The 26,796-nt window shown below is 43.5% G+C and overlaps 1 protein-coding gene across 1 annotated transcript in view; it reads right to left on the bottom strand.

The window, feature by feature from the left end:
* The window catches only part of CNTN5 (contactin 5), a 2,147,338-nt gene that overhangs the window by 321,272 nt on the left and 1,799,270 nt on the right, over positions 1 to 26,796 (bottom strand). The window contains exon 18 of the mRNA XM_078656993.1: positions 22,387 to 22,545. Coding sequence (XP_078513119.1) covers positions 22,387 to 22,545 — 159 coding nt within the window. The remainder of the gene's footprint in view (positions 1 to 22,386; positions 22,546 to 26,796) is intronic.

Raw genomic sequence — 26,796 nt, 5'->3', positions numbered from 1 at the left:
GAGACCTCACTCTGCTCAGGGCGTCCGCCAAGACATTGTCCTTGCCCGGGACGTACTCCGCTTTCAACGTTATTCCATGTTCCAGAAGCCAGTTCCAGACCCTTTGCGATTCTCGAGATAGTGAGATCGAACGCGTCCCCCCCTGTTTGTTCAGGTAGTGCATCGTCGTGGTGTTGTCCGTCCTGATGAGCACTGGGGAGTTTCGAATGAGTGGTAGGAACGCCTGAAGAGCCAGGAAGACCGCTCTTAACTCCAGTAGATTGATATGGAGCTTGGTTTCCTGTGTCGTCCACTTGCCGTTGATCTGGAGTTCTTGGAGTACCGCTCCCCACCCTTCCAGGGATGCGTCCGTTGTTATTACGTGTGGTTCTGCTGGGAGCAGGAACGGCAGTCCCCGTGACAGATGTTTGAACGATCTCCACCATTGTAAGTGGTTGACCATGGGTCGAGTGACGCGTATGCGGTCCTCGAAAGATCCCGTAGCTTGTGTCCATTGCCTTGTTAGTTCCTCTTGGAGAGGGCGCATTTTGAGGCGGCAGTGGGGAATGAGCATTATGCATGAAGACATCATGCCGAGTAGGGACTTGAAGGTGTGGACCGGTAGAGTCTTCCGTGAAGCCACTGACTTGGCCAGGGAGATGAGTTTGGCCTTTCTCTCCTGAGAGGGGAAAGCTCTGACGCGTTCCGTGTCCAGAGTCGCTCCAAGGAACGTGATGACTTTGGTGGGTTCCAGTGTCGACTTCTCGCGGTTGAGGGTCAAGCCTAGTCGGTGGAAAATATCCAGACAGGCGCTGGAGGATGAGGCTGCGGCGGTCGCGGATGGCGCTTTTACCAACCAGTCGTCCAGGTATGGGAACACCTGGTGGCCTTGTTGACGGAGGAAGGCTGCCACAGGGGAGAGGCATTTGGTAAATATCCGTGGGGCAGATTTGAGGCCAAATGGAAGGACACAAAATTGGTAGTGTTGTCCTGCTACCGCAAACCTGAGGAACTTCCTGTGCCCTTTGAGGATAGGAATATGGTAGTAGGCGTCCTGAAGGTCTAAGGACGTCATGTAGTCCCCTTCCTCCAGGAGACCCAGGATTTCCTGTAGAGTTACCATACGGAACGATTGTTTCTTCAGGAACACGTTGAGTGCCCTGAGGTCCAGGATTGGCCGCCACTTTTTTCCTTTTTTGTGGATTAGGAAGAAGTGAGAGTAGAAACCTTTTCCCTTGTGGGCCTGTGGAACTCTCTCTATCGCTCCCTTTTTTAACATGGAAGCTATTTCCTGAAGAAGCAACCGTAGGTGCCTGTGGGATTGTTTGCAAGGTGGTGTCGTTGGGGGAATTGAGACAAATTCTAGGGAATGTCCAAATTGAATGAGTTGGAGTACCCACCGATCCGTTGTTATGTTTTGCCAATTTTTTAGGAAGTATGTGAGTTTTCCCCCAAGTTGTAAAGAATGCGATGGTGGATGGGCTAGCCATTGAAACGAGTCATTGGCGGTTGCCAGCAGGTCGTTTTTGTTTTTTTCCTCTGTAGTTCGACTTGCCGTAGGAAGTCTGGCGCCCCTGTTGGTTTTGCCGCTGTTGGAATTGCGGTTTGCTTTGTGAGTACGAATAGGAAGACCTATTCTGGTAGGAACCTCTATATGAAGGTTGTCCCCTTCCTCTGTTGCCACGAAAGGACTGGGTCCGGAATTGCAGAGTACCAAGAGCCTTGGCAGTGTCCGTGTCCTTTTTAATAGTGGTGAGGGCCGCGTCAATTTGATCACCAAAGAGGTGCTGACCATCATAAGGCATATCGAGGATTCTCGTTTGCACTTCCTGGCGGAAGGAGGTGGCCTTGAGCCAACCCTGTCGTCTTAGTACTGCAGCACCTGCCAGTTGCCGGAAACCAGTCATGGCGGCGTCAATCGCGCAGTCGATGAGTTCGGAAGCAGATGTTTGGCCTTCTAAGAGGAGCGAATGAGCCTCCTCTCTGAGATCTTCTGGCAGATTAGAAAGATAGGGTGCAATGTCTGCCCAGAGTTGGCGATTGTAACGGCCCAGAAGTGCAATTGAATTCGCCACTTTCACCGTCATGGCCGACGTGGTAGTGAAGCGTTTGCCAACCGCATCCAGTTTCCTGCCTTCCTTGTCAGGTGGCGTCGACAGAGGCGATGCTGGATTTCGCGAGTTTTTTTGTGCCGCTTGAGTCACTACAGAATCTGCCTTGGGGTGACCTGTGAGGCATGCTGGCGCCGATGATGTTGCCTTCTATTTTTTATCTAGTCTGGGCACTACCACTTGTATAGAAGCTGGTGTTTGCATGAGTTGTTTGCCTTGTTTCCAGATAAAGTCAATGATTGGGATTGATCTTGTTGACTTCTTAGTGGGCTCCTTGAAATCGTAAAGGAAGCATTCAGTCTCCTGTGTTTCCATAGACATATGGAATCTCTTGGCAGCCCGCTCTATGAGATTGTGGAATCCACCGATGTCTGCGGGTGGTGATTCCGAAGACTGTGGTTCTGGAGAGGCCGGAGAATGTGCCACATAGTCCTGGTCTGCATCCGGGTCTGACTCGTCGTCATGGACTTCACCCTATTCCTGTTCTCTCTCCTCTTGGTCAGATGAGAGAACGTCTTGTATTGGCACCTGTACTTTCTCAATCACCAGTGGAGATGGTTTATGGCGAGACAAAGGAGCTGGCACCTGTGCAGCTGGAAGTGCAGGTGTAGTGGGTTTCTCCGGAAACCTTTCTTTATAATCCTTTATTAGGAACTGGAGATCCGAGACGATGGATGCTGGGAGACACACCATTGGGGTAACCTGTGTCTGGATTTGAGTGTGGACCGATTGCTCTACATGGTCCTCCTCCTCCGGCTCCTCGTCTGTGGTTTGACACTTAAGCACCAAGTCTGATGGACTAGTTGCTTGTGTATATGAATCCTCATCCGACTCCTGACCTTGCAATAGACAGGCTGGAGGTAGCTGTTGCACCTTACTGGGCGACGTCAGGACTGGCGAAATTGGCTTTTTTGTGATTCTGACTGTGACATGGCTTACTTGAGGTGGAAAGGCATCCATGGCATGTGATAAAAGTGCAGACTCTTTCCATGGCCCTGTGGTCGTCGACGCTTGAGTCGACGGTGCCGTGTTAGGCGCCTTCGCCGACGGTAATTTACCCGTCGTCGGCGGTGTCTCTGTCGACGGTGTCTTCGTCGACGGCGTTTTCGCCGATGGCAATTTCTCCACCGTCGACGGTTTACCCGTCGTCGACGGTTTTCCTGTCGTCGACGGAATGCTCCTCGTCGACGAGGTAAGCTTCGTCGACGGTGTGGTTTTCGTCGAAGGCGTCGTCGTTGATGTCTTCCACGACGGTCTCGTCGTCGACGGCAATATCTTCGTCGTCGATGGAGTGACCAGGATGGTCGACGGCGTAGGTCTACTCGCCGACGATGAAGGCGTCGTCCTCGTCGTCGAGGAGGTAGCCGACGATGCAGTCGTCGTCGACACTGTCGTCGTCGACGTCGAGACGGTTTTTTGCGCTGAATAAACCATCGATGCTGTCGTCGTCGTCGGGACCAGCTGCTGCTTCCTGGTGACAGGAAGTTCCTTGTCAGACACTGAGGTCTTGCCCTCTGAGGACTTTTTGGAAGTCTTCGTAGGAGGGGTGTCTGAGGGGCTAGGGGAAGTAACCCTTGGCCTCTTCAAGGAAAAATGTGAAGTTCCAGAAACACTCTCACCTTCCGACACCAAGTCATCTGTCTTGGTCTTGAGTCTGTTGAGCCAGAGTAGTAGGCGTCCTTCTCGGTCCTTGAGGGTCTTGTTCGAGAAGGTCCTACATATCTTGCAGTCCTTGGCTTGATGGTGAGGGTAGAGACAATATAAACAAGTTTCATGTTTATCCTCTACATGAAGTCTTTTCTTGCTGCAGGAGGAACAGGCCCTAAAAAGACCTTTTTTCTGGCTATCAGACATAATTATAGAAGTTGAATAAAGTCGTTTTTGAAGAAAGAAATAGTTTCCTGAGGAGAACTCTGGTGGAGACTCCCTAGCACAACGTGCGGTAGAAAATCTGAGAGACTTGGGCTCCTGGCAGGAAGGTTCTAGAAGGAGGTAGTAGCTGATTGGTTGGTTTTCTTTATTTGGCCCTTTTTTACAAAAGGACTCAGATAGGCCACCAAGGTGGGACCCTTGGGCCTGCTCTGTTTGGTCCTTCCTGCAAAAGGACGTGGATAGGTCACTAAGGTGAGATCCTTAGGCCTATTCTTTTCTATGTATGTCTATAGGACATTACTTTTTTATATACCAGAGGCTCCCGTCTCGACGACGGGGAATGATTCAGGCATGTGAATCTATGAAAGACACCCAAATACTGGATAATGACACTCTTTCCACTCCATTTTATTGCTGTAACAGCGACATATACTGAGCGCTTCTAAGCTGTGAGGAATGGTTTTACTAAACAGCAGCAAAGAGTTCTTATCACTTTTCTTTAACATCATGTACACTTAACTTTTACTAACCTGCCCCCTTTTAATATTTTCTGTTGGGCCTCCGAATGATTCAGAAGTAGATGAAACACAGTTCTCATTCAATTTGTTTTTTAACACGGACCCAATTTAATAATTATATTTAAATGAACATGAAGTACATCTAGATAAAAACCTAGCTCTAAAAAGAGCTTTTAGGTTTGGAGGAAAGATGTAAGTACAGTGATTAAGTAGCACCTCTTACAGCAGTTTGCAAATTGCATAGAAAGACAGTATTGAAAGGAAATAAGTTGGAGGCTATCTTTGTAAAACACATCTGGAATGTCATATTTTATATTGTCAAATTAGTAATCTCAAAATTGTGCAGTCATTGGTATGGGCACTTTGAGACATCTGAATATAGCATGAATTGGCTTCTTTTTAGTTTAAAGCAAACACAAGTGACAGAGTGCTGAAACATTTCAAACACTCACCCCCAGTCACAGATCTGGGTTGAATCCATCATCGTTCTTTAGCTCACTTTGCCACCCCAGTTCAGATACAGCTATATGCAAATGAGTCTTGACCCGATGCCTCATGGGAGTAGCCCAGCTCGAACTGCTAAGCCATGTCTTCCCTGGAACGAAAACAAGCATCCTAGGACCGGTTTTGGGGTAACACCCCTCATCAGCCAGGCTGGCTTGAATCCAATGGCAAAGTGAACAAGGGACCCACGTCTGCGCAACTCTGCCAACTTAGAGCAAACAAAGCAAACACAAGGATATGATTGGCAGAGTGCTGAAGCATTTCAAACATTCACCCCCAGTCACAGATCTGAGTTGAATCCATCATTGTTCTTTCGCTCACTTTGCCACCCCAGTTCAGATACAGCTATATGCAAATCAGTCTTTACCCTGTGCCTCATGGGAATAGTCCAGCCCGAACTGCTAAGCTATGTCTTCTCTGGACCGGAAACAAGCATCCTGGGACTGGTTTCGGGGTAACACCCCTCATCAGTAAGGCTAGCTTTAATCCAGTGGCAAAGTGAGCAAGGGACCCACATCTTGGCATACCCTGCCAACGTAGGGTGAACAAAGCAAACATAAGGAGAAGTTTGAAATCCAGCATAGGGCTGCAATTAACCTTGAAACATACATCCCTCTCCAAGCAACAGGTTTCAGTAATGAAACATGCATATTAGGCAAACAGACGGCCCACAAGAAACACCATGGCGGCTAGGCTACCTTTGATGTATTTCCTATTATTTTAATAAAGTCCTTTCATGTGAGGCGATAAGGTTGGATAATTTCTGCAACTCCCATGATGGATGCCACAGTGTCGGGTAGTAAAGGTGGTCAGTAAACACCACTTGCCTTGGAGGTAAGAAGCAATTCATTTATTAGCAGTTACATGTATTCTAAGATGATGGCTGTTGGAAATGAGGTTACTGTTTGAGGAGGGTTATACACTTCTCAAGCAGATGCCACAATCCCTGTCAGGGTGAAGTCACACTATAGTGGCAAATTGTACAAAGTAAATTAATTACATGGAAATACGAAAGGAGAAAGAAACACCAAGGGTTGACTATCGCAGTCTGTATTCAACAGACGTAAGTGTACATACGGCCTCTGGCACTTAACATGCTTCTGTAAAATGATTCCCTCCAGTATTCATGTTATATACCATTATAATTAATGCTCTTTGGCTGTTGCCTTCACCTAGTCACGTGCCTGAAATGCGCCGTTCACTTTTTCACAAGCACTATGTGTACAGTTTTATGCCGATTACACTTGCTGGAACCGGAGAGAGGATGCCTTACGTACGCGTCCCAGGTATTGATGCCAGGCCCTTACTTGGGAGCCCCATCATGGTACATCCGCAGTTCTTAATATAATAGATACAGGTTCCCACACATGAAACACTTGGGGTAATAGTGCGTTCTACAGTTAACTTGTTCTTGTTTATTAATCCGACACCCCATCATTGGATCATCTACCATGTGTATGCTATTCAAGCCCTGATAAAGTTCAATCTTTATTGAACGAAACGCGTTGGCTGGAGCCTATGTTATGATATAGTTGAAATAAAGGAAATCAAATACAAAGGAACTTTGTCCGTTTACATCAAAGACAATCTAGTGGTGCACCTCTCCATTCTCACCAACTATAGTAATGCTGTCTGAATTAATTAATATGCTTACTATTGAATACAGACTCTGATAGTCAACCATTGGTATTTCTTTCTCATTTGCCTTTTCCTTTTCCAGTAATTAATTTACTTTGTACAATTCGCCACTATAGTGCTACCTGTTGAGACATTCTTGTTTGTTATAACTTTCTAAAAGTGCCATTTTCTGAATTATGACTTAAATTCCAACTTTGCTACTAACCAGGGTGTTTAATTACAATTCTTTAGATACCAAACTTGAACTGCTCCCAATAAAAAGCTATCACTTATTAATTGTAATAAGTTAACCCAATGTTATCTTATGGCCTTGTTTTAGAGAAAAACAAATTTAAGAGTTTTTCACAACCAGGGCATGTTAAAAAGTAAATGCCCAACATTTTAAATACACTGCACCCTGCCCTATGGCTGTTTAAGGCCTATCGCAGGGGTGAATTATGTGTAGTAAAAAGGAAGGTTTAGAGCAAATGGTTTACTTTCCAGGTGGAAATGACAGTTTAAAAATGCACAATCAGGCTCCAATGGTAGGCCAGAGACATGTTTAAAGGACTATATGAGTGGGTGGGACAATAAGTGCTGCAGACCCTCTAGAATCATTTGATTTATAGGCCCTGGGTGTATGTAGTGACACTTTACTATGGCTTCTGAGTAAACTAAATATATAATTTGGGTGTAAGCCAATATTAACAGTGTTGAAGTAGAAAGAACAAGTACTTTAGAACTGGTTAACAGTGGTAAAGTGCACAGAGTCCTAAAGGTCAAGACAAACGGGTTCAGAAAACAGGGAGGTAAAAGCAAAAAGTGCAGGAATGACTCTGCAAAAATGGCAAATTCCAACAATGGTCTCTTTACAGTAGTATATGGGGTTAGACCGTTTCAGATACATCTGACAAGTCTGGATGCAATAGGGTTTTTGACCACTATGAGTTTTAGGTCATCCCAAATGGATACTGTTAGTTTGAAATCAAGTAAGCACTTCTTTTTCAAAAATGTTTACGGGAAAGGACCGTTTGATATATGCCTGTAGTTACTGGATTGGATGAATCAAGGTTTTTCTTTGAAAAGTGGTCTAATGTAGGGGCTTTTCAGCTCTTATGGGAATGAACCCAGTTTTAGGGTCTTGTTGATTAGCTTCTAGCTGATTCCCCTTGACAGGTTGTGTGAAGGATATTTTATAGATTTTTGGAGGTGCCAGGTATAAAGGTGGTGTTGATGGTCTGCTTGCGATAATAATGTCGAGAAAAAAGTTCTGAGAGGGTCTTCACAGTAGGTAGAGGTGGCAGATTGATTTTGTTCCTTTCAATGGTGGTTAGGTTATTTTCTATCTTTTCAGATTTTTCAGATCAAATCACTGACAATATTTCCACAAACACCTTTGATTGGGGTGTTTCTGTGTTTTGGCACTCTGGATTACAGAATTATTTTAAAATCTTCTGGAGTTCCTTAGAAGGGCAGTTGGCTTCAGTTATGTGTATGGAGTAGTGTTGTTTTTTGTGCCAGCTGTTCTGTGGGCACTGTTATGGTGGTGTTTTGTGATTTTGTCTTTTTCATCTCTTGATTTTCTCCACTTGCTGATTTTTGTTTTCATTCTTTGATGTTGTCACTATTACTTGTGAACTGATATTGGGGTTAATCATGCATGTGGTCTTTATTGGTATCTGCTTGAACAAAGCAGTGGAGATCCAGTTGTAGAAGCTGTGTCGGTCTTAAGGTGACATGTTAATTGGGGTTCTTCAAGATAGGTGTTCCTTCACTGACATATGCCTGAAATGTTCTTTCAAAACTAGTAGTGAGTGATGCACTGGAAGTGAAGGGCATCTCAAGTTATGCTGCTTCCTCTCTGCAAATAGCCAACACTGAAAATTAGGACCTATGAGCAGTTTATAGGAGCAACAAGTTCCTCACAATTTTTTCAATGCATTTTTATAATTCTGGTCCTGTGTGATTTGCTGGCTGCTCCTTGAAGGTTGCCTTTCACATTTTGATTCTCATCTGATTGAAGTATTATTGATTTCATATATCTGTTAAACACAGCGGGCCTCCTCTTATTTAACTTGCTTGTTGTCCTTCTCATGCTCTGCTTTTAAAATAGGTCTGATCCTAGTAATCATCGAATATTTATTTTGATCTGGATAGTAACCCATCAATTTAAAGTTAGTGAATTCGTTACATGATTTTTTATTTTAGGCTAATTCCAAAGATTTTGCAAACATCACTTTCAGCCAGTGCAAGAAACCGGGGAACCAGCAGGATATTGGGTCAAAAATCTATTAATGATCCTGATACGGGATCTGGACCATTCCCAGTGAAACATGTTGAATTGGGTCTGGTCTAATTTGCCTATCCTAGGACAAATTCATCAGTGCCCACATGTTGTCTTCTTTCCATTTGGAGTAGCAAACTGCAGCGAGCAAGTGGGGGTTATTTTCACTGCTGGCATGGTTAACACAAAGGCCTTTCATTTAGGGCCATCAGTCGTCATTTTGTTGGAGTCTCGTTCTGGCTAAGAGCTACTCGGAGTCAAATCCCTAAATGTTAATTGAGTAGACGAAAACAAAGACACTGCATGTTATCAATTCAAAGGTGCTTAAAATAAACTTTGATTTGGATGCAGCTTTTACACTTTATTCAACCTCTCAATGTTAGAAATATGCATGGACTGCAAGAATGTAAGATGGAACTATCTGTATGAATATGTATACTAATAATTCAATTAGCACTTAATGTATTTAGTAATGGCATTGCTTTTATAGCACTACTCTTCCCAATGTAGGAGGTCAAAGGAAACACACATTTTATACAGAGACATAACTCCTAAAATAGTGTAAATCAAGGAAGAGGAAAGGTTTTCAGAAGGCAAAAACTGTGGGTAAAAATAAACATGCCATTATTACAATGGGGCCATTAACTCCTGTTACTAGACCCACTGGAATTATGTGGCACTCATAATAAGGGCATCTGAAACAGTCGTGAGGTGACCTGCCAGCATACTTTAATCTATGAAGCAACAACTGATGACTTGGTGCACCAGTTTTGTGTCACCTAAGTGCTGTATAGTTATGCACCAAGTATCGAAGTACAGTTGAAGGTCTTTTCTAAAAACCTAATTGCGATTCAATTATTTTTTGGGCACTTTTTGAAATCTAACTACTGCAGAGGCCTTTCCAACTGTGGGGAGTGGGGTTAGGCGGTCTCTTTTACTCCTTCTTAGAGACATGAACAATGATGCTGTCTTGCAACAAAGAAGGTATTTTTCCCGCGTGGGACATATGATTAAATGGTAAGGGCTTCTATTTAAGCCATTCTTTAATACTATATTGGCGAGCCCGTTCAGAACTGCCAAAGTAAAACATGGCCACAGCAATAATCTACTTGGGGTATTGTGGAGTTTCAGAAAGACAAGAATGTCTTACACCTCTCCTGCGATAATTCAAGCACCAAAACTCATAATGACCTGAGCACAGGATAATGTATCTTTGTGCATCCCCTCGCTAATGAAATTCCCCCTTTATTTCATCATAAATAAGCATTTTTTACTGTTAAGTGGTGCTCCGAATGTATTTTGCATTTGCTCCTCAAAGGTAGTAATTAAGAAATTCTCTGCAGAACTTTTGCTATCATGTGTGTGGCTCTTCACTAATTAGCAAGCACATTAGCAAGCGATCATTGTTCCCCAAGTGTCGTTAAAAATAGCAAAACAAACTCAGCCATTTGCCTGTTAGGGTGTAAATCAGCAGCCCGTCCTGGGATCATGTTTTTCACAGCTGATATGGCCCTTTGATTCCTGCTTCTTACATACATTCTAACATTGTCTGTTGAGGTAATAATTCACTTCCCACTCACACATTATCTTTAAGTCCATATAAAAGGCAACAACATTTCACACGTGTATATTAAATTGTGCTTTATTTATTAGCACCTCGTGAGTAACCTTTGCTGGTTTACTGTGGCAGCATTGTCTACGGACTAGTATTGCGATGCTTTAAGTCACAGTCGGTAATTACAACCACCTAGTGGCAGCACCTCCAGTAAAGCGGAGGTGAGTCGCCCCACTGCTCTGCGAACAGTTTTAAAAGGAAAATCAAAATTATAATAACCAATAGTAACATTTTTGTTTCCCTTTCCTGCTTAGGTGCGAGCGGGCTGGGTTGGCCAGAGCAGGGGCAAGGGGGAGGAGAGGTGAGCATGCGCTAAGTACACATGGTTGTTTGACCAGCCGTCTTGGGCTGGCCAAACCGTCATGCGCACTTAGCATGTTCTTCACCAGCTTTATTGCACAAGCTGGGTGAACACATACTCTGACTCCCAGCCCCTGTCTGAACGCCGAACCACGGTGTTCAAACCAATCACAACGCTGCTGTAAGGCAGCATTGTGATTGGCTAAGTGAGTCTGGGTGCTTCCTGGTTCCTGCCGTCGATCGATAAGCCGAAGAGGAACAAGAGGCAGTTGCCGGCCTGCGGGTAAGTGCTTTTAAAAAAAGCTTTTTTTTCATTTATCTCTCTTATTCTTCCCCCATCCACCACCCCCGTTATGTAGCGGCCGCCACTGCATACCCCTTCTTGTTTTTCCTCAAATTGCACCCTAAACTAGAATTAATTAATTAATTAATACGTGTACTCTGCTAAATACATAGCCTTCCAAGCAAAGTGCATCAAACATAGAAAGAATAGACCTCATAAATTAGCTTCTGCATTTGAAGCAGGTGTTTTGTATTATTTTGATTTCTCTGAATAGTAAGATCAAATCAAAATATCTTTATTCAGTTTTGCATAAGAAACCATACAAGTACACGTAAGAACATACACTTATTTTCTTACATCTAAAAAATGTGATGCTTAAGAACAAAATCGCAAGTCTCAATACCCGCTCCCGATGGCTAATCAGAGTTACTTTGAGTATAGTAAGACAGCCTAAATAAATCTGCTAATTGAAGCCTACTCTGTGACCCACTCTATTAATAGATGGCTTACCTAATACTACTCTTTTTTGTTCCGGGCAATTCATATAGAATAATTTAAATGTGCAACCATAAAGATTAAAAAAGATGAACAGTTCATTGTTTATAAATATTGCAAGGTTATCTTTCTCGTAGCCAGATGTTAAAACTCTATACTTGTAGTCACAACCGCGCATGTTTTAAATGAAATGTATAGTTCTGCATGATCGTACAGCAGGAAAAAGAAAGCGAATTAAAGCAACACGTTTCATCATCTGACAGACCTTGTAATGCAAGAATGGCTTGGTCACTATATCTTATATTTCTCACTCTTATTAGAGGTGCTAAAAAGCTTTTAGTGCGTAACACCGTCACTACATGTGCATGCAATCGCATCTAGATTAGTCTGATATACTATTGAAAAACAGAGTACGTATTTTGCTGTGCCTGCCCTTAACATAAGAGCTCATAGGTTTCAACATGTAACTGATTGGTGTATCCTCTGTGTTCCGGGAGAGATATTTCCCATTCATTGCTTTCTGCGACTCCTCCACAACCCTCTTACTATGCAATTGTGCTAATAGCATTAATGAAACTTGCTTTTTACTGTTAGATGCACATGAAGTGGGGTCTGAAAAAATGTGTGGTAGACCAATCTCGTCGATGGAGCTTTTCACATAAGCCAACCATGGGATTTACATACCTTTTTCACATTTCAAGCAGTCACTAATTATGGCCCTAGTTAGTGCAGTGTCCTCGATTCGTCAGATAGAGAGCAACAACATAGGTGATTTAATTTGTATAAGGTTGCTCAAATGAGAGAGCCGAAGTTCACTGTGACAAAGTTTGGTGAAGATCCTGGTATAACCAACATATGCTACTTTCCTCCCTCTGTATTGGTGAAAAATCAGCGTGATCCGGGATCCCGGCCCCATAGAAAGCTATGGAGGAGCATTGTGCAGTGTAAATTTGGAGTTCCAGGGCAGAGGCCAACCCCTGGATGGGCGTTGGAAGGCTAAGAAGTGAACCCACAGATTTAGCCAATGTTTGCCTTTCTTTGCTGAACATGTGCTAGCCAGGATCCTTCTGAGCTAAAAGTAACCCCCAAATACAAGAACGTTTTTGTTCCTACTAAATCATTTCGACCAACTACTATTTTAAAATCCACACATCTTTTAGTCCAGCCAAGCCATTATGTAAAATTCATAAGACAAACCAAATTTAACATAGAAAAGTGTGCACTAGTGTTCTTAGTGCTTTTGGGGTACAAGGCATTAAATCTGCATCTGCTACGTATGGTAGTGCAGGATTTGGGATGCCATTTACCATGGTGATGTCTAGGGTACTGCTACTAGTTGAGTGCTCAAATCATTAATGTAAAGAATGAATAGTAGCGTGTGACCGCACAACTTTGCCGCACTCCACATTTAGTCTTAATAATCTCTAACAATCCACCTTTTTGTCTATTCATACCCAGGCAGAAGTGTTGACATAAAGCTCAGTGAGTATGTGGATAAGAGTCCCTTCCAGTCCGGTACCATGGAGATGCTGCCAGAGCTTGTTTTGATTTACGCAATTGAAGGCCATGGATAAATCTAATAATTATTTACAGCGCTCCGTCCATCATCTCCTTGTGTTTCCTTTATTCATCCTAAGTTGGCAGGGTATGCCCAGACGTGGGTCCCTTGCTCCCTTTGCCACTGGATCCAAGCTAGCCTGGCTGATGAGGGGTGTTACCCCGAAACTGGGTTCATTCCCATGCTTGTTTCTGGTCCAGGGAAGACATAGTTTGGGAGTTCCCATGAGGCACAGGGTCAAGACTGATTTTCATTTGGCTGTGTCTGAACTGGGGTGGCGAAGGGAGCTAAAGAATGATGATGGATTCAACCCAGATCCTTGATTGGGGGTGAGTGTCTGAAAAGTTTCAGCGCTTCGTCCATCATCTCCTTGTGTTTGCTTTAAATCCATGAATTCCCAGATATAAATTAGACCGTTTGGCTACTGTTTACTTGACGATTATCAGGTTTGAATTCAAACACATTGGCATGTGTTCAGAATTGTATTTTCGCGTATCCAATCCAGAATCCTGGTATATATGACACGGCCAAAAACTTTGGCCGGTATGTCAATTAAAGAAATTGGCACTGTCACCTTTTTTAAAAATAGGAACTATAGTGGAATTCACCCAAGAGCTTGGTATAGCAGAAGACGTCATATCACTAAAACGTTTGTCAGTAAAGGAGCAGAGGCGTAACAATAACCCCTGCCGCCCCCGCAGTGCGGGGGCCCCGAGCTCGAGGGGGGGCCCCATCCAGCACTGTGCACTGGCGGGCCAGAGATCTCTAGATTGGGTCGTGACCCAGCATGGTGGATTAGCCTGAAGCATTTAAAGGCATTTCCCAAATCACCGCAATAAAAAAGATTAGCACATATATTGAGCACCTCTCCTATTGTCAAGCTTTGGAATCAATTAGGCAAGTGCGCAGCCAAAGCTCGACAGTTTGCACATTTTAATGTTTCCCGGGTAGTACAAGCAAGGCCCAGAGACAGGTTACTATGGTTTCCACGGAATTCGGCTCTAGGCCTGGATTGCTACAATTTTATTTCTAGCATGCCTTTTATTAAATAAATCTTGTCCTGACCCGGGACCCCTGCGCTGCTGTGAATTATTGGTGCCATCTTTACAGGATGTAATGGGTGGTAACTTGAGAACCCAGAAACGTAACAGAGAGGTCACTGCCACACCGTGGCGACCACGTGTACCAGATGCACGGAGGGCACCGTCCCAGCAGCCTGTTGACAGTCAGCTCTTAAGTGAGAAGTTAAGCGCTGCGCCCAGAGCTCTGCTCAGCCCTTCCTCCAGGGTCGGGTGAACTCTAAGCAGAGAACAATCGTTTGCAGCCTGGACTACTCACCCTGATTGCAGAAGGAACTAGGAAGCTCAGCCGTCGCGGCCCCCAGAGCATGTGCACAGTGGGCTCTGCTGAAAATCAGTAGCAGAACACTATCAATTTTCAAGTAAGCCAAAGCCTGAAACAAAATTCTCTTGTATGTAGAGTATTGGATATCAGAATTCGCTGATATTTTAATCAGGCACATCAGAGTAGGGGTAGCGCATATTTTATTACATGAGTAAAGTCTCGCGTAGATGCCGATTATTGGCCTACATGTCTTTCTAGAAGGTTCTTGTTTTCATTAACGTTTAGTGGCGTCATTTTACCCACAAAATGGAAACATTTCTTTGAAAGTAGTAGTTGGAACTGAAAATGAAGGTGCATTGCATGTGGATGAATTTTCTGTTAAGCAACTTCATTGGTGGACAAAATGTCTGATTTTAACTTGAAAACCAACATACAAATACAATTGGTAATAATAATAGTTTTCTCAGGAATTGAGGAATTTGCAAAAGAAACACTTCACAGCTTCCGACCCCCATTCAAAACAGCCACCCCCTACAATATTGCACAACTTTTTTTAATGGACATTTTTTTAATTTTCATATGTGAAACGTTCCTGAAAAGGTAACTGGCAAATATTCATGGAATGGCCAATAATTTGTGTTCGGTGAATAGTTAAAGGTACTTTATCTGTCCATAAAAGACTATCAGCCTTAAAAATCTGGAAAAGGCTGTCAGATGAACACAGGTCACCCAGCCCTTGCAGAACAACCAATGGGGTCAGTGCCTTTGGAAAAACACAACGATTCTGCAAAATGTATCTGTAAACTCAAAGGGTGTTTGTGGTGTAGGGAGGAGAGTGGGGATGCAGGGCCATGCATGCCTTTTGTGGATATTTTTATCAAAAGCACAATACACAGGCTTACATTTCAGTGTGCTGTCTCTGCCACTCAACCTCATCGGGCCGATAACACCGGGACTGCTCTGTAATCGTGCCGTGTGTAAGATACATTCTGTAAAGTTCTGTGGCTGTGGCAGAGAGGAAAACCACAAAATACATTCACGTAATAACCCATGTCACGGACACACAACAAACACTTCTGGGCTATCTAGTTTTGAGGGAAACTCCTAGTTGTTTTGATGAAACTTTCAATGTATTTATTGCATATGAGGGTGAGTCAAAGAGAGAGCCCATGAAATAGACAGTAATTATGCGATATCTGGGCACGAGGGGTTAAGGTTTTCAAGATCAGGGGATGAGGGTTCTCTTGATATTGCCAAATATGACTTGTATCGCGCCCAACCAGGCCATAGGCCTGTACCAATAGATTCTGCAGGACGGACCTAGCCAATCGATAATCAGTGCAGCTGGTGATGTGGCACTGGGGCAAAAGCCTGTGATGGGACCACTGTACCTCAATTATTGCTAGATTTTGGTCACCATTTTGTTTAATGTGGTCATTGAGGCAACAAGAAATGATAGAAAAAGGTTCAGTCATAGAAATGACTCACAAGGAAGGATATGTAGTCCCTGTGGAGTGTTTCTGCTTTTTTCTGTCCCTTTGGCTTGGTCTCCCTGATCAACTTTGTAGAGGCAAGATTCAATAGTTTATTTACTTTGTTCATACGACAAAAGCACTGATTCCTCACCAAAGCACCAGGTCTGAGTGCTGACACACTGGGTATGAGGATACAGACTCATTGGAGGAGGGAGTGGATGGCGAGCCCAGATATGGGTGGTGGTGGATGACTTCCAGTATGTGGTGTGAAAGGAGGCTGAAAATGGAAAGGCAGTTATAGGGCTAGCCTTATATATTTGACTGCATTGCCTGAAAAAAGTCTTCATTATTAACACTACCAGTTTGGTTGTGAATGAGGGAGGATAGTCGATGGATTCCAAAAAAGAAGCACTGTCTTAAAGTATAATGTCTTGGTTGTGCAAAAAGAACAATTGATGGACAGAATACCGAAATAATGTCATACATTGACCCTAGTACATAGATCTGGGCCTAAATCCATCTTTTTTTTTGCCCCATGCCATTCCAGTTTGAACCCAGCCATATGCAAATCAGTCTTGACACTGTGCCCAATGGAAACATTCCAGCCCGAACTGCCAGGCCAGGTCCTCCCTGGACTGGAAACAAGCATCCTAGGACCGGTTTCGGGTTTACACCCCTCTTCAGACAGGATAGCTTGACTCCAGTGGCATGGAGAGCAGGGGACATTGTTTCTGCATTCTGTCCATCAATCTTTTTGCATTTGTCACCCCGAGTGGGACGGGTATACCCAGACATGGGTCTCTTGCTCACTTTGCCACTGAATTCGAGCTAGCCTGGCTGATGAGGGGTGTTACCCCGAAACCGGTCCCAGATGCTTGATTCCAGTCCAGGGAAGACCTGGCTTGGCAGTTCGGTCTGGACTGTTCCCATGAGGCAGGGTTTGAACTGGGGTGGCGAAGTGAGCTAAAGAACGGTGATGGATTCAACCCAGATCTGTGACTGGTGGCGAGTGCCTGAAAAGTTCAGAGGTCTGTCCATCATCTCCTTATGTTTGCTTTGTTCGCCCTCAGTCGGCAGGGTATGGCCAGACGTAGGTCCCTTGCTCACTGGATTCAAGCTAGCCTAGCTGATGAATGGAGTTACCCCAAAACCGATTCCAGGATGCTTGATTCCAGTCCAGGGAAGACCTGGCTTGGCAGTTCGGTCTGGACTGTTTCCATGAGGCACAGGGTCAAAACTGATTTGCATATGGCTGGGTCTGAACTGGGGTGGCGAAGTGAGCTAAAGAACAATGATGGACTCAACCTAGATCTGTGACTGGGGGTGAGTGTCTGAAAAGTCTGATTGCTCTGTACATCATCTCCTTGTGTTTGTAATGCTTGGTCATACCATCCCCTAGGTGTTACAGTCTCAGCCTTGCTGTGTTTTTTTTACCGCAGCTACGTGTGGCTGAACTCAGCATATGGTGATACCAGAGCTTACTGCAGACAGCTGTATCCTGGCAAAATCACAGTGTAGCTAGCCTGCTATTTGGGTTATTTTCTTATATTTTTATAATTTAGCCTGGGGCGCATGCAACACTCATCAGGCCATGTCCCTTTTGTAGAAAACAAGGACATTCCTACCTACATACGCCTTCACTCCACTTTTTCAGGGTTTCTCAGGACATTCTGAAATTGACATTATTACACAGGCACAGCTACTGTGAATTGCGATAAAGTGTCCCTCAGCGTGTCACATATAAGGCACTGCAAAGTCACACATACGCACACTTCAGCATTGAAATGTCACACATATGCAACCTGGAACCTTGGCAGCGTTGCATGGGGGGCCCCTTCTAAGTACTTTGCAGAGGGGCCCCTTTCAGTTTTGTTACGCCACTGTAAAGGAGCCCATAATGACAAATTATATTTTCTTCCATCAAAGGGAACCCCATCGGGCCCCAGTGTTTTACCTCCGGCGCTCTGTGAGATCACTGTGAGATCACTGCGGTACTTCCTCAATAGTATTATGTACGTTTTTGAAAGAAATGGGGAATTGGTCTGATAAAAACGAGGATTTCACAGCATTTTCTGAATATATTTTCAATAAGTGATTCACCCACACATCACTCTCTATGTGACAGCAAACGGTGGTCATTGACTGATCAAAATTAGTAAGGTTATTTCATGAACCTCAGTATGAAGCAGGTTATGATTTCAGGAGAAGGATGTAATGATTGGGCAGTTCATTGCAATGATAAAATATGGGCTGATCTCCTTATGGATTCACTGGCTAGGTCACATAACTCTGCATGTGTTGTTGACATGCTTAAATCAATACAAGTGCTGATTGTGTTTTTGTGGCATCTTTATCTAAATGAATAATTTGAAAGTATTTTTGCATTAAATTACATCATTGTCAAATTCAGGCTTTAAAAACAAATATTGCTAAGGGCTGGTCGAAGACTTCTTGCCATCCTTGATGAAGTGCTATTAATTCACTATCTCTCCGAGCAATTTGATCAAATTGGCTATGACGATTAATAAATGATTTAACCAACATCTTTCTGCTGGTGCCTTTGGCAACCAGCTAGTATTTCACTGTCCTACAGCCAGCTCAGGTGTTAAACAAATTAACGTGCCTTGAACAGCTGAGGGTAAAAAGGGGTGGGTTTCCTATACAAAGTAATATATCTATAGATCGCATCCCTTATTATAGAACATATTTATGGGCATGCAGGCATGAGTGTTGTGAGAAAATGCCCTCTCTGCCAGAGCACCCAAAATTTATTTTGCTGAATTTTAGCGCTGTTTTTTAGACTCTGGACACTGAGTTAATGCTGTCTAGTGCCTAGTGTATGTGCTCTGAGCCCTAAATCAAGATGACATTAGCTTATCCTTCTTTGGTTTATTTAACTCTCCTATAAGGCCATAGAATATGTTGAACGAACTGCACCAATTGTGTGGACAGTAACATGTCACCTGTGGACTCCAGCACTTCAAATGTCATCTATTAGTGTGGCATGGAAAACATGACTTCTGGCCTGCTATTGTAGCCATACTGCTACAGATTAAACCTAAAGTGCAACATCTTAAAATAACCCTTACTGACAGGGACAACTTCCCTTTTTAATATTAGTAAGTCACCTCCATGTAGGTCTTGCAATTTAATAGTACTACATGTAGAAAATAATGTTAACATGATTTTATGGTGACATGGTCCCAAAGGCTATTTTCACTACAGCAGGCTAAGCTGCCCCGTGTAGAATATCAGAGTACAGATGATAATATGAATACTGTAGCTTCAGAACGGGGCAAGCTAAATGTTGTTTAATGATTATTATAAATACAAATCAATGGTGAAAACGGATATTAATAAATATTAAGGAAAAGTAACTTTTATAAAGTTATACTTTACCTGCCTGAGTTTTCAGGAGGCTAGTTTGCATTAACATTACAGCTTCTCACAGCATGTACTCGGCCTAAATAGGGTGTTGTTTAGGTAGAAAAGGTCTCCCAGGAGCTACACAATATATCACTGTGATCGACAGACTGACCTGAATGGGGCGGGATGACTCAGTTGAGTTCAGCAGAAGGGTAGGGGCTTTGCCCCACTTGACTTAGTGTCAAATCCCACATGATAGGTCTGTGTCAGGCCCAAAGTCTTCACCCGTCAAAGGGAGCAAAAAAGATGCCAGCCGTCATGATGCCTCCTGACCTCCCCTGTCATGACCCCTCCTGGACTCCCCATGACTTCTATTGCTCTGCAGGTGTCCCCAAAAATATCTTCATGGGTATGAGATACTGCGCCTAGAGCATTGTACAATTGTATCAAGGATTATGTGTTCTGTGTGCTTCACTTGTTGGACAAGGAAAATACACAATGTAACTGTAGTAACTGGCAAAATACATATATGCTGTTGTCCCAGGACTACCTTAGTTCCTGCATGTTGTGTTTATTTTTAATTTTCTTACATTTTGTTTTCCTGGACAGAGTTAGTTTCTGGCTTTGTCCATGAGAACACCCATCACGGCCACAGTACTGATTATCTTCCCAAGCTCCTGTGGGAGGTCTGTGTTGACAGCTCCGGTCCGCAGTCAGTGCCCATTGTTGATGGTGCAGCAGGGATTTTCTGCGGCGGGCGGCGCTTTCACTGAACAGAAGTCATGATTCCTGATGCAGAGCAGGTAAGAGACTCCATTGAGATATTGCAGAATTGTGAGGACCTTAGCCATTTCGGGGTTCATCACTCAATATGCACAGCTCAGATCAGGTCAAAGTTACGGCAGTGTTGATGTCACGAGTGCCATAATTACATAAACAAACATCGGGATTGTAACAGTGTTTGCATTAGCCTTCAAACCGAGGGGTGTTCATTTTATTGAGGATTTATAACATTTACTGAGAATAAGCAAGTATTGCTAAAGTGCATTATGTCGTAATGAGGTTAATCACAAATTAAAGGAACAGACAGTTGTTAATAACATACGTACTATGTGAAGCGGCCACGAACAATTGAGCAATTGCCAAGGAAAGTGAGCCAGCAGAAGTATGCTGAATGATGCCACTGTGATTTCTTGATACAAGTAACTGCAAAAGCACCTTTTTGTTTTACAGGTAATTGTAGAATATGTGAAAAGCACAAAACTAAATATTATGTCACTTTGATTATCATTTCCAGTTTAACACCTTGGATTCTCTGTTCCTGGTCTCAGTCCCCGCAGTACCCTCCCTAATTCCGTTCCCCTCATCTGGCCATTCTGACCCTCAGTTGAATTAAATCAGAGTTGGAGCTGCCAGAAGGTGGGCCTCTTGAAGGTACTGCTCCAGAGGAACCTACAGAGACTCTTGACATCAGTGTATCCTCCATCTAGGTAGCGTGACCCTGCTTTTGCTATACCAGACATCTTGCTCCTGGTTTGTTGTGGGTACAGGGCCTGCTTAAAACTGGATTTTAGTGTCAGTTGTGAGTGGTCCCTGGTGATTTCCTTAGTCTACTTGCCTACAAATACCCAATCTTAAAAACCCAGGTTTAGTGTTGCGAAGTACTTTGGCAGTCTTAAATTTTGCCTGACACATTGCGAAGTGGGCCTGTTTGCAGTAAAGCAAACGGAACTACGGAAAGAGTAGCAAGGTTAGGGCCTGGGAAACTCTCATCTATTGGTCAGAGAGGGAGTAGGAGTGCCTATGGGTCACCAAAGGCTGGTGAACCCTACAAAGCTGGAACCTCACCCAGCCTTCATCAGAACAATGTATTGTCCTGTGGAAAACCAAAGGAAAGACTGCACCTGCTTTTTGAGACCTATGAGGAGACCTGCAGGGTTGAAGCTGTTCCCATATTTACCTAAAACAAATAGGTGGACTCCAAGGGCCTGTTGGATGACCTCATGTTGGCTACAGGGACATAAGCTGCAAAATGCCTTTATTTTGAAGTGCCCAGCTGACCAATAATATTTGGACCTGGATTGAACCTTATTGTAAGCATCTACCTGACAACCTGGGAGTCTCTAGGTTCCGCCTCCCCTGAGGTCTTGGGGGACTTAGAAGTTGACTCCTGTACACCAGAAGAAAGTTTGGAGCCTTTCAAAACTTTTCTACAGACCAGTGGGACCCAGTCTTCCAGCATATCACTGTGACCAATCTACTTGGTTCATCCGACACAGGCTCCATCATGGTTGACCTTAAAATGCATATTAGTCCCAGTCTACTGCAACTACTGACTTTCATTTACCTTTTCCTGATGCTTTTTCCACTTAAATCTTTAGAAATTCATACCTCCAGTTTCCCATTTAGTTTTCATGTTGCGTACTACATTTTGTCACTTTCTATAATTTCAAATAAGATGTTTACTGTGTTGTGACTTTGTCTTTTTAAGTGTTTTCGTACATCTTAATGCTATACACATTTTCTTTAAGTTAAGCCAGTCTGATCTGTGCCACAGCTAGGAAGAGTGGAGTTCAGGTTTAAATTACTGAAACTTTTGACAGGACTTAACAAGATAGGGCCTTTGTTACTTCCCCCAGACACCAATCCACCCCAACTAATACACCACTTTCTCAGAAGTGTTATGTTAAATATCACTATCCACCTAAATTTGTGTCCTTGTACATACTTAACTTTAAAACTCATCATAGATTTGAGGCACAGGTCTATCACTGGTTACAATATCAGAAACCATGCTTTCTTGGGTAGTGCTGGGATTTGTGGGTGGTTCTTGCCGGGACCGAAATATCACTGGATATAGTTACAAAACACTTTTTTTGCATGTTCCTTTTATGTAAACTTTGTTTACAATTGCGTTTCTTCATGTAATGTAAGGGTTAGGTACGGCAGTGGATAATACCATTAAATAATAATACACATGATAGTTTTATTTTAAATTAATTGGAGTAAAGCTCTTTTTCAGCTTCAGTACACATCATACATATTGAAATCAATTCTTTCTATACCTGTTCTAACATTCTGCCAGCCGAGTGAAAATGGGCTCCTGGCTTGCAGGTTGTAGGAGGTAATCGGACTGTGATTGTCAGCTCCCCGGCTCCAGGACAATGTTGCAGTACTCTCTGTAATTTCCTCGACTATCACAACCCCTGGCGGCCCAGGTGGACCTAGAAAAACAAGACGGCAATTGGAATCATGACAAAGGCACATCGACATGGAAATATTGTTAGAATGATCTGCATTGCATTGGAACATACAACATTCTGTTTTTAGTATAGTTTTTTTTACCAACTTATCATGGACTGCAATCAGAATAGGATCACAGCAGTAGCGTTGTGTAAAATGATGGACCCCCTGCACAATGTGATGAGGGGCCCCCGAGTACCCACATCTCACAGATATTCATTGAACTGAACGTGGGCAAGAATTTGGGGCTCCCTTTAGGCTTGGGGTGCCCTATGCACAACATGGACTGTAGGGGCCCACATGCCACCCCTGCACCATGAGGTGTTTTGAAGTGTGTTAACTAGCTTAGTTCTGATGATCACTACCTGTAAAAACTCTTTGCATCACATTAGGTTTCATACATCTTAAGGCCATAGCTCATGCCAGGAAATCAATACTTTTTCTACAATTTCAAGGCATCATCAGGTGAAATGGGACATTTATATCTGCATTCCTTTGTTAGTTTGGAAAACCTTTGCTTGCATCCAAATTATTGTTCAAGCACACTCAGATCAACAATCAGTCATGGTGTAGAACATGAAAACTATAGGTTCTCCGAAGTCACTTACTCTCTTGATAGTCAGATGCCCAGATTGCTGCGGTTGAACTCGGCAGGTTGTTAAACAAGGGCACATAGAATGACTAGACCCATCCTTTGATGAAAGGGTAGGGTGTCTGTCCACCACCGTATTGTCATCAGATGAACAACTATAAGTTACAGCCTGGCCAAAGGATTGCATTTGTCACTTGAGGGATCTCTGGTGTTTTTACTCATTTTATAATCATTTGTTGTGAAGTTAATATTTTTACTCCAGCAATTAAGTCAAATGTCACAATACATGGCATAGATTCAGGAAATAGCCCATACATTGTGAGTCATTGTTAACGTGCAGATATCCACTCATTTCAATATTTCGGATCGTAAAAATCAAGTTATCGCCCTTAAGTTTCCACAGTTCAATATCATTATTGTTTCCGAAACTTGCAGACCAAGTGTGAGTAACTTACCCCACCTATAGTATGAGCAGATATTGTTTTCCTTTTAGTAAATTAGATATAAGACAATTATCATATATTTTCTCAATTTCAAAATAAACAAATTCTTTTTTTATACTCCGCAGATTTTATTCACTTTGTCTGCATCTCACAAAGAATGAACATTACCATGTTTGCCTTTTTCCTGACCACCTAGAAGAGTTCCAGAGAAGACAGGAAGAAATAAGTGATAATTATACAACCTGGCTGAAGCATTTTTTTGTGTTGTAAAAGCGAATACACCTCAAGCACAACACAAAATAGCTTTTCAGCACAGAAAATCAACCTGTATTATTTATACAAGGGGTAATATAAGGGGTAGGAATAGCTCAAGCACCCATAGAATTTCATACACAGCCACATTTGCTAAAATACCATGATCTGACCTTGCTTGAAATTAAGCAAGGCACTAAAAAGGGCAAGTGGAATATTGAATGATATGCTCATCCATAAAATGTAACTTTCACGATATTACATAATTTGTGCAACATTCCATCCTATTCAGGTATTTTGATGAAGCATATAGCTATCAAACCGGGCCTCCCAGCACTAAAGACAACATGCCTGCCGGTTTGCTGGATGCACTTTAAGTTGTGGCATGGGCTGAGGTTAGCATAGATCCAACTTCCGGAGTTTTCTGAACGTGGTTTCAGGTTTGTCAATTCTCAGGTTCATAGGTAGGTCGTTGCATAACTTGGGGACAAGATGTGCGAAGGAGCGTTCCCTGCCTCTCGCCCTGTTGACTCCAGGTGTTGTCAGGAACTTATAATTCACATATTGTAAAGACGTCCTGGGAATGTAGAGAGTGGGGAGTGGCTGAATGAGGAGTGGGCCTTTTCTGTGTGTTGCCTGATGGGCCATGCACAGTGCTTTAGAGTAAATTATTTTCTGCACCGGAAGCCAGGGCAGCTAAGGCTGGGGTGACCGAGTGATATTTTGGGAGTTTGTGGGTAGCCCACGCTGCAGCATTCTGGATGGCCTTTAGTCACTTTATAGCATACTTGGGCCCTATTAGTAAGTAGGAGTTTCAATAGTCGCCGCAAGAGTTGGTCGGTATGAACCACTCTCCTCGATGGAGATGGAAGCCATTGTATACATTTTCAAAGAGTTCTCAGTATACTGAAGCATGTCCCGGCGAGTTTCTTGGCCTGCATTTCCATCATCAACTAGTTGTCTATCCAAAAGCTTTTCACTGCAGTGTGGGTCTGATGGAAGCTCTCCAAGGTAGTCTATTCAAGATATTTCCTTCCACCTAGAGACAGGGCCGGACTGGGAACCACAACCGGCCCTGGCAAAGTGCTCGGCCGGCCCCCCTTCCCACTCGGGGGGGGGGTGGTGGGGGGGGGGTTGGTGCTGCGGCCGAGCTCTTTGCCGGTGCCGGTTTTCGGCCGATTTTGGTACAGGGCCGATTTTGCAGCTATGCTGCAAAAACGGCCCTGTAACAACAACGGCCCCCAGGGGCCCACAACCGGCCCCCACCCGTGCGGCGCACCGGGGGATTGCTCGGTGCCCGCTATGGCCAGTCCGGCCCTGCCTAGAGAGGTTACCAACCACCAACACCTGTGATTTTTCACAATTAGGCTTGATGCTGCTTTCAGACATCCATTCTGTGACCTGTTTTAGACACAAGTTTAGTTGTGAGGATGTCTGCCCTGTTTCTGGTGTGAGGGCTAGGATCAATTGTGTGTCATCAGCATAAGACAGAAGTGCAAGGCCATGTTCACGCACTATCTCCGCCATGGGGAGAACACAGAAGTTAAAAAGTGTGGGGCTTCGGGAGAAGCTCTGTGGTATGCCACAGTTTAAGAAGACTGCCAACCAATTAAGGGCAGCCCCTGATATTTCCGCTTCCTCCATCCTTCGGATGAGGATTGAAAGTGAAATGGTGTCAAAGGCTGCACTGAGGTCTAACATTTTTATGGCTGTTGAGCCTCCTTGTGCCAGAATTGACCGAAGTTCTTCTGTGGCTATAAGCAGGATGGTCTCAGTGCTGCTACATGGTCTGAAACTGTTTCAGTGTAAAACAGTGAGCATCTCTAAAAAAACTAGAGAGAAGCTTTTTAGCCTGTTTCTCTAGCACTTTGTTTGCTATGGAGACCAGGGAGATGGTATAATTTTCTGCCAAGAGTGGATTGGTTGTAAGCTTATTCAATAGTGGTTTGACTATAGCATGTTTCCATGTGGTGGAGACACTACCACTGACCAAGGAGTGATTTACGATGTCTTTCAAAGAAGGATGATATCCCCGCTTTTCTTTTTAGAATAGGGAGGGGGGGGCGGATCGAGCAGTGAACCTGATTTAATGGAGACTAGAATTCCTTCTTTATCACCCTTATTCAGGGTGGGAAATGAGTGTAATATAGCTGTGGTCAGTAATTCTGCATGCAAGGTGGGATTGGAGGCAACCATTGTTGAAAGGGCGTATGAGATATGTTTCACTTTATTAATGAAGGCAGTTGTGAACATTTTGCAATGTTCCACCGAAGGGGGGGGGGGGCAGCAGTATTGGTAGGTATTTTCTAGAGGCTGCTGACCACCTCGAACAGTTTCTTAAAGGAGCTGTTGCCCATTTAACTTTTTTTTTATAGAAGTAGGAAATTCAGACCTGTCTAATGACATGGTGGTGCTTTTCCATCACTTTTCTATACATTTCTTTACTGAGTTTGTAATAGGTTTTCCTCCAGTTTCTTTCCATTTCTTTGGCCTCTTGTTTCAAGTTCCATCATCCCGGGTGTATACCATGGAGCTTGTCTGTTGGTCCGCTTGGTTTAATAATTATAAATGGAACTAAGGAGTTCAGTGAGTGGCCTAACCAGCTTTCAAAGTCTTCATACATTTTGGTGGTATCATCTTTCACAGCAGGGACGGAGTCGTTGAGTATGCTTATCCATTTGCCTGTCTGGGTTTTGGGGGAAGGGGCTGTTTGTGTCCAGTGCTAGGGAGGTCTAGCCAAAAGGAGACTACAATGGTCCGACCTCAGAATGGGAATTACCTTTCCTTAATTTATGTTTGTGATGTTAGTGAAGACAGTGTCAAGGAGGTGACCGCAATAGTGTGTGGGTGTCTTAATTATTTGTTTTAATTGTACTACCATAGTGGCCATCACATCACTGTTTTCATCAAAATGAAGGCTAAAGTCTCCTACCAATTTAAAATTA

Source organism: Lissotriton helveticus, chromosome 8 (assembly GCF_964261635.1).
Source record: "Lissotriton helveticus chromosome 8, aLisHel1.1, whole genome shotgun sequence".
Taxonomy (NCBI): Eukaryota; Metazoa; Chordata; class Amphibia; order Caudata; family Salamandridae; genus Lissotriton; species Lissotriton helveticus.
The sequence above is the reverse complement of the archived record's forward strand: the minus strand, read 5'-3'. Positions and strand labels throughout refer to the sequence as shown.